Source organism: Alexandromys fortis, unplaced genomic scaffold (genome assembly GCF_014885135.2).
Source record: "Alexandromys fortis isolate MF-2015 unplaced genomic scaffold, M_Fortis_MF-2015_v1.1 scaffold_32, whole genome shotgun sequence".
Classification (NCBI taxonomy): Eukaryota; Metazoa; Chordata; class Mammalia; order Rodentia; family Cricetidae; genus Alexandromys; species Alexandromys fortis.
This window is the reverse complement of record NW_026067938.1, coordinates 24131-33368: the sequence shown is the minus strand read 5'-3', so window position 1 is coordinate 33368 and position 9238 is coordinate 24131. Positions and strand designations below refer to the sequence as shown.

General features: G+C 38.7%; 1 protein-coding gene across 1 annotated transcript; it reads left to right on the top strand.

Annotated features, from left to right (window-relative positions):
- Positions 1–3032: 3032 nt before the first annotated feature.
- Positions 3033–7920, top strand: LOC126504831 (putative lysozyme C-2). Its single transcript, XM_050147382.1, has 4 exons — positions 3033–3168; positions 4813–4977; positions 7290–7368; positions 7854–7920. The coding sequence occupies exons 1-4, from the start codon at positions 3033–3035 to the stop codon at positions 7918–7920; spliced, it is 447 nt and encodes a 148-aa protein (XP_050003339.1).
- The last annotated feature ends 1318 nt before the right edge of the window (positions 7921–9238 follow it).

Here is a 9238-nt window from a genome sequence, read left to right as displayed (position 1 = left end):
GAGGAGATGTAACCACATCTACTGATACCATGCTAGATACTAGAGAAAGAGACCTGCAGCAGATATGTAAAGAAACAAACAAAAAAAAAGAGCTGCAGCAAACAAGTAAAGGCACAGCAAAAGCAAAAGACCTTCTGGCATATGCAGTCCAAAAGGAGATTGGTCCATCAGTGCATTTCCTTCTGGTGGGCTTACAACTGGAACTTCAATTACAACTTGCTGTTTCTCTGGGAATGACCAACAGCAGGGTTTCTAGCATCAAAAAAAAAAAAAATGCCACTGTTGTGAATTAGTCAGTATGATAAATAATCAGGCCAGCTCAAAAATAACAATTATATTTTAATGGTGATAAGGAGAAACTCACACTACAAGAGTTGGAGGGCCGACTTCCTATCTGTCCAGCCGGAGCTGTCGCGCAGAGAGCGAAGCAGGGGGTGCCCACCTCTGTCCTCCCAGTTTTTCTTCCTGGGCTCCAGGTAGCCACACCTTAACTCAATGTGATTGGTTGACAGAGCTTCCTCCTCTGGCTACAGCTTTGATATGAAAGGCCATAGCTTATTTCCTCACCCTGCCTGGGTAGTGAACATGCTAAAAATTTTCCTGAAGTCACACTGTTGAGAACACATGTTCATCACTACTTCATCTCTGCATCAGGACCAGACCCTTTCCCTGGGGGAGGAGATCTACTGTTCCTCCTAACTTATATATGAGTCTTCTTCACCAGGCTTATGAAGATGAATATAGAAGATCAAAACCGTTGCTGGATATTTGTTTATACTGTGTGAAGATGTGTCTATGGTTTGCCTCACTTGCCTATGGCACCTGATTGATTTAATAAAGATGGGAATGAACAATAACTAGGCTGGAAAAGAAGAGGTTGAACTTGTGGGCAGAAAGAAGAATTCAGGGTTAGTGTTCGGCATGAAAAAAGAAGCTATTGAGACACGAAGGGATTTGGACCTACAGAGGAGAGTTAAAGAGCCATGTGGCAGAATGTAGACTAATGGAAACAGGTTAATTTAAGTTGCAAGAGCTAATTGTTAACAATCCTAAGCTAAAGGCCAAGCTTTTCATAATTATTAAGTTTTCATAATAACATAAACAATAATATTATATTTATGTGTCATTATTTGGAGCTAGAAGGCCAAAGAACATCTTACAAGAAAGCCTCAATACACAGAAAACGGGTTTGAGCTATTACTTTAGGTATGGACTACAAAGCATGCTGGGTTTTAAAGTTATTGTTTCTTATATAAAATGATTACCAGAATATTGATCTTCTATTACTTTGCTTATGCTAGAAAATGATTTAAATATGAAACTTAAAACAAGAAGAAAAAAAGCCTAATTGTTCTGCATGCTAGAACATGTCTTTAACCTAGCACCCAGGAGGCAGAAGAATTTAAGAACACTGTAATCTACATAGATCACTCAGGGATGCAGAGTGAGACCTTGTCTCAGAAAAAAAATGAAACCACTTGTCTGCAACAATAGAAAATTTACAAAACTGTCAAGAATGCCTAGAAAAGTGCACTGATGAAGCAAGTCAGGTTGCAATAAATACTAAGAAATTCATTTTGTGGGACAGTCTATGTAAGATAATTTTAAACAAAAAGACAATATGAAATGGTAAATGGAAATACAAAGAAAATAATTTGATGGGAACCCCTGAAACTGAAAAGCTCTGTAAAGTAAAGGACATGATCAAATAGACAAAATGGCAATGAACAGAATGAGAAAATATCTTACCAACCCCACATCAGACAGAGGGCTGATCTCCAAAACATAAAAAGAACTCAGGAAATTAGACATCAAATAACCCAATAAAAATAGGGTACAGTTCTAAACAGAGAACACTCAACAGAGAAATATAAAATAGCTGAAATACACTTAAGGAAATGCTCAATATCCTTAGCCATTAGAGAAATTCAAATAAAACTCTGAGATTGTATCTTTCCCTGTAAGAATGACCAAAATGAAGAACGCTGATGACAACTTATTCTGGAGAGAATTTGGGGTAAAAGGAACACCACTCCATTGCTGGTGGGAGTGCAAACTGGTATAGCCACTTTGGATATCAGTATGGAGATTTCTCATAAAATTGAGAAAAAAACATACCTCAAGACCCAGGAATACCACTTTTGGGTATATACCCAAAAGATGCTCAATTATATTCATAGCAGAAATGTTTGTCAAAGCCAAAACCTGGAAACAACATAAATTCCCCTCAACCAAAGAATGGATAAGGAAAATATGGTACATTTACACAGTGGAGTACTACACAACAGAAAAAAAATCCACTGAAATCTTGAAATTTATGGGCAAATGGATGGATCTAGGAAAACATTATATTGAGAGAGACAAATACAAAATGGACTCTCTCTCATAAGTGAATTTTTAGATATAAATCAAAGAAAAACTGATCTACAATTCACAATCCCAACGAACCTAGAAAACAATGAGGACCCCAAGAAAGACATACATGGATCTAAACTACATGAGACATAGAAAAAGACAAGATCTCTTGAGTAAATTAGGAACATAGGGACTATGGGAGAGGGTAGAAGGGGAGAGGAGAGGAAAGGAGGGGAGTGGAAGACATTATATAGCTCAATAAAAAGAATTTAAACAATTAGAAAAAAATATTTAATTTTAAAAGGAAATTGTTTTATAGTCACTCCTTATGTTAAGTAGGGAAACAAAACCAACATTTTTCTTTATATTGTTCATACTCAAGATAAAATAAAATGGGCTTTCTGTTTTAGGAAGAATGCTATCTCCTGGTTTTTTGTGAGCCAAGTAATTAAATGGTATCATTTTATCATTATCTATAGAACAGAACATCTCTGTTCAAACATTGGGAGAAAATAAAAAAATGCCTTTGAAGTTTGTAGATCAATAAGAACTTCCTGCTTTGCACAAAGCTCAAAAGGTCGAGCCCACAATCCACTAGAGGATGCCAGGAGTTAAAAGATGCTTAAATACTGGGGCCTGCCAGCTGTGAGCAGTTGCACAGCTGAATCCCAGGCAACATGAAGTCTCTTCTTAACCTGCTGTTCCTCCTGTTTTTTGTCATCATCCACTCCAAGGTCTATAAGCCCTGTGATTTTGCCAGAATTATGAAAAGAAGTGAAATGGATGGCTATAGGGGATTCAGCCTGGAAAACTGTAAGTCTCCTCTACTTGACCCTATCAGATAAGCACCCCCCCTGAGAACAGGTACAAGGAAGCAATGAGTGAGGAGAGAGAGAGAGAGAGAGAGAGAGAGAGAGAGAGAGAGAGAGAGAGAGAGAGAGAGAGAGAGAGAGAGAGCTGGAGTCAATAACTAAGGACAAGGATGTCAGGCACCCAAAGCTTGGGTTCAAACATTCGTGTTTTTCATCAGTGATACTGGGGTGATGATATGGGCGGGGACATTGGTGCTTTGCAAAGGCAATAGGACCTGAGGTGCTCTTGGAGTATCACTGGGTTGTCCAGTTACTTCACATTCAATAGTCCCGAAGGGTCTGAGAAAATATGGGAGAACTGACTCATTCAGAACTTGAGTTATGAGAACCTGGAGTGATTGGTATCTGTCTTTATTTCTCTTTCCACGGTATAGACCTTCTTAGAGAAATTTTCAAAGTTTTTGACTTTCTTATGCAAGGCAGAGGGATCCTATTTTCCTCAGTTGCTGCTTAAATGTGGTCTTCTGAAACTGCAAATAAAATTATTTGGCATGCTTCTTCACTCTGGGATGCCCTCTTGTTCTGAAAAACGAGGATGAGGAAAAGTTGTTCACAACTTCCCACATCTAGTGTGCTTTTCAGATTTGAAAAAGCAGGTTAGTGCTCACCAAGTGATGTTTAACGAACAAGTGAACAGACAAATGCATATGTGGAGATGGATGGATGGATGAATTGGTGACTAGCCTTTCCTGTTCTAGTATTCTCTTTTCAATATTCTCATCAGGCATTTGAGATGGTACACAACCTGGAATTCAAGCAATGAGACACTAATGCAAAAGACTGAATATTCTGGGACAAAGTAGGCTGCTTAGTGACACAGAGCAGAAAAAAGAATTCTAAACTGACATGCGAATTCAGCTTGGTTATAAGAATGTTTCTCTGAAGAAATCCTTACTTTTCTCATAGTCACATATTCTATCTATTTGATGTTAGTTTATAAAATTCAACGAATCCCTATTTGTGTTTCTATTTTATGCAGCGGTATCTTGAGGATAGATGTGGAAGGGAAAACCAATTGAAGAAATAGCTATTTTACTTTAGTGATTAGGAGCACAGTTTCATGTAAAGAACTGAGTGGCCTGGCATTTTCTTTGTAGACCAGGCTGGTCTCAAATCCACAGATTTCTCTGCCTCTGTCTAACAACAGGTAGGAATAAAACCGAGCACCAGTGTCACCAGTTTATCTACTTGAGTATTTAAAAAAATTCTTCTGTTTGTTCTCAGGCAAACTGAATTGTCATCAAAGAGATTTTCTTTGGGGCACTTGAAAGTCACTTGATGACTAGGTACGCCAGTTCCATCTACTGGAAAGGCAGAGAGAGAGAGAGAGAGAGAGAGAGAGAGAGAGAGAGAGAGAGAGAGAGAGAGAGAGAGAGAGAGAGAAAGGGGAAATCACTTGAGGCCTGAGACTACCCTGAATAACACAGCCAGACCTGACCTGAACTAGTGGGAGCATATTTTATAATTTAATCATACTGTGGTACTTATAAAGTAAATTACTTGTAAAATACAGCCAGCTAATTTTGATATCCAAAATGAACCATTTGCTGTTGCTGCTTATTGATGAATATTTTTTTCTTTTCAGGGATGTGTTTGGCTCAACACGAGAGTAGCTTTAACACAGGAGTTGTAACCTACCACCGTGGACACCAAAGCACCAGTTATGGGATATTTCAGATCAATAGCCGACACTGGTGTAATGATGGCAAAACCCTCAAAGCAGTGAATGCCTGTGGGATACCCTGCAGTGGTAAGACAGAGCAGGTTTACAAGGATAGCAAGCAACTCACCTGCTTTTATGTGCAAGAACAGAGATTCTGTGCAGGAGACAACACTAAAGGAAACATCAGGAACCTGGGGAGGCTGTCTTGACTGTTAATTCATTGTTAAGCACATCAAAACTAGCCAAGGAAGATAATAGGCTTAAGGCATAATTTTTTCCTGAAGATTTCTATTCTGGCTGTTTCCTTAAATGAAGATATTTCTATAATAAAGACCATATGAGGGAGGGGAGCAGAGAAAAATGTAGATCTCGTGGGAGCCTAGGCAGTTTCGTGGATGCTCACCTTACTAGACCTAGATGGAGGTGGGTGGTCCTTGGACTTCCCACAGGGCAGGGAACCCTGATTGCTCTTTGGGCTGATGAGGGAGGGGGACTTGATTGGGGGAGGGGGAGGGAAAGGGGAGGCGGCGGTGGGGAAGAGACAGAAATCTTTAATAAATAAATAAAATTAAAAAATTAAAAATAAAAATCAATAAAAAAGATGTGAAGAATAAAAAATGACCATATGCTAAGGTATCACTAACTCACTGGTATTTTGTTCAACTGGTTTTTACTTATATGAACTGATGTGCTATTAGCTTTGAGAGACCTGATAGTGACCTACTAATATCAAATTTTGACTTAAGCTTGTTAGAATGCATGTCCAGACAATCTAATTCTTCGACTCAATAAAATAACATAGATTTATGTACTTAAGATGAAACTTATTCTTCATAAGAATAAAAGAAGTTTATGTTGACAGGGAATCCTACATCAAGTTTATAACAGGGTGGAGTCCTGGGATGGTGCGACTTGAACTCATACAGTTGCAGAAGTAATATGTAATTTGTAATGCATGAAGAAAATTGGTCTATTCTGCCATGTTGGGAACTGAACTGAAGACTAGCTACATTTTAGTCAAGCACTCCAAGCAATGAACTATTCATTCCTACTCTGTTAAAGTTGGTTAGTAAAATGTTTAAGAGAAAAGAGATGTGAAACATTTTAAGCCTATATAGCCCGTGTTTGAAGGCATATTAGAGACTCATCTGTAGTCATTAAAAGGGAAAGAAACTATAGGGAAAGAGGAATATCACTTGAAATTTGCCAGCTAAGAGTGTTGATGTAAATGGAGATCTTAGGAAAACATTCTTCTAGACTTTAAACCTATGCTGTAGGTCCATGTAGAGTTATATCATGCGCATATATATTCACATAGAAACATGTAAAGATTTTACAATTAGACCCAAATTAAATTATATTTGCATGGGTTCATAAGTTGCTTATTATTTAAAACTACGTTTATAGAAACTAATTTTGGCCCGGACTATCATTATAGTGAATAAAACTACAGCAGCAATATTCTCTATGCTGAAAATACAACGCTTAAGTCTTGAGTCTTTTCTTTTTAAGGCTTATTTATTTATTATATTTACAGTTTCTACCTGCATGCCTGAAAAGTGCACCAGACCTTATTAAGATGACTGTGAGCTACTTTATGATTGCTGGGAATTGAACTCAAGATTCTGGAGACGAGTCGATGTTCTTAATCCTGAGCCATCTCTCAAGCCCCAATTCTTGATTCTTAGAGCACCTTTTATTTAAATTCCTAGGAAGAACTTTATTCACAGAAGACTTGTACATTGTGTTCTTCCTTAAAGTATTCATTTATCTTTATGGGTGTGTGTACTTTGCTTGCATATAGGATTGTGCACTGCTTGTCTGCCTGGTACCGGTGGAAGCTAGAAGAGGGCTTCCATTTCCTGGAACTGGAGTTACAGACCCTAGAGAGCTTCCATGTGGGTGCTGGGAATCAAGTTCTCTGGAAGAGGGTCCAGTGCTCTTAGCCACTGAACCATATGTCCATACCTCTGTTTTTCTTTTCTTCAGGATGTATCTCCACTGGTAGACCCATGTGACAGTTCCAGCATGTTCTATTTTCCAGTGTGAGAATAAAGAATAACTTCCCTCATGGTCACTGACAGTCCCACAGTCTCTAGTGACTCTTCATTACTACAATATTTTCTTTAATTTTTAATCAGTGCTGGAATTCTAAGAATACACTACTACTGAAGTATATCTCAACCCCTAGGGACTTCACAAATGATAAATTAAGTGACTTACACCATATCAACAGGATAGAATCAAGAGAATGTGTCTCCAATAATCACAGATTCATGGACACTTGGAAAGTAATTTCTTTTATTCACTGTTCAGTGCTGCAGAGGAAAGCTGCCTGGATCTGAACTGAAAAATGGGTTCTGTAACAATCCTTGTCATTCCTCACACCTGTCTTTCAGTTTTGCTCCAGGATGACATCACTGAAGCCATAACATGTGCAAAGAAGGTCGTGAGTGATTTAGAAGGCATCAGAGCATGGTATGTTGGAACTTTGAAAGGGGGAAACTTCTGGTTCTGTTGATTTATGCAGTGAGTCTTTCTAAGGCTCATTATGAGCTCTACAAATACAGCTGGGGCTTTTATCTACACCGCTACTCGAAGTAATTTCTCGAGATTGTGAGAACCCTCACATTTGACTTCTCCCTTCTCAGGCCTCCGGATTATTTGTAGATCAGTTCACTGTACCATGCATGTGTTGCCGCATTGACATTGAGCATCCTGTGCTGCGCTCAGGGTTTTGAGAGATTCATACTGCCATGTAGACATAGAGGCATCCATCAGTAGTAGTTTCTAGATGCGTCTACAATCTGTATTTCACATTAGATCTTGGCCCAGGTCAGAATCTCCATTAGTGTCACTGTTACACTATCTCCCTGCAAATGTTTGAGAATGCGTGTGATGGGGAGACATTTTTTTTTTTTTTTTTTTTTACCATTTTTCCTCTAGGTTACTTTCTCCCACAGGAGGGCATGGAGAGCCAAATGTGAAAACCGAGATGTCACCAAGTATCTTCAGAACTGCAGAGTCTAATCACTGGACACTACCACTGCAGCTCATTCTGTTGCTTTCTCGCTCTAGAAGTAGTTATGGGAAAAATCACACTTTCTTGTTCTCCCCATCAAACAAGCAGGCTTTAAACAAAAGCAGGAGCACAAAGGAGAGTGTTTCCTAAAAGGCTTCTGCTGCCTTCTTTGTTGTTTTAGGCAAAGCCTCAATTTTTCAGATAGATAATGCAGCAGATGGTGGTGTCAGTGATCTAACACTGTGGTCATCAAACACATCTCTATACTTCAGTTATTCACTTATGAAGTAATTCACATCAAGTTTCACTGGAATTGATCTTCATGTCTCCCTTGTTGGAATGATTTAAAACAAAACATTCATAGGAGATAAGTTGATCTCAGGTAAAATGGCAGCTGTGTGAGCTCCCAGGCCTTGTGTGCAGGCCCAGCACCCAGACAGTTAGAACAGCCACTGTATGGGGAGAGCTGGGATTTTAAGGGAAAAGAACTCTGAGTGAATAGAACTATACTCAGAAACCTGTTTTCATGAACTCTGTGACCTTTCAAAAAATTATTTTCTTAGAGCTTGTCCATTTATACCACTTAATTCTCACTCATGTTCAGTCTATTTTAACCCTTGAGAGAGTATTCCCATCCCCTTGCTGATCATGAGGTGTTCCAGAGAGATTAGTGTCTGTGCTAGCCCTTAACTTTCTTAAAGTAGCTTCATGCATATCAGCTAACTCTGAGACAGATGAGCTTGGATCAGCAAAACTAAGAGCATTGTGAAAAACTACAAATTACCATTAAATCATTTCAATGTACATGTTGTCTGTGTTTACTTCTATATGGTGTCTCTGAGGGAAATTGTTTATATATTAGGAAAAACAACATGGCACTCTCAAAAGGGTATAGTTTCTCACCTGCAATTAGCCAGCATCTACATGCTCACCTCCACAAAACCAGTGTCTACATCCTCACCTACAAATAACCACTGCCTACATCCTCACCTACACATAACCAGCATCTTCATCCTCATCTAAATAACACCTGTGCCTATATCCTCATTTATAGATGGTGGTTGCCTATATCCACATCTACATATAGCATCTGCCTATATCCTCACCTACATGACGCATGTGTCCACATGCTCACCTACGTCTACATGCAATTAGGTGAATATTTCTGTGGTAATATTCAAGAGCAAGCTGACCAATCCCTCCTTTCCCTAATGGGCCCATAACAAAGTAATTCCCATATTATGATTATATCTTGTCATCTAGTCCTCTTGGGTGTTTGCTTCTTTTTATTCTAGAGTTTTCAAATGTTCTGTTAACTACCTAATA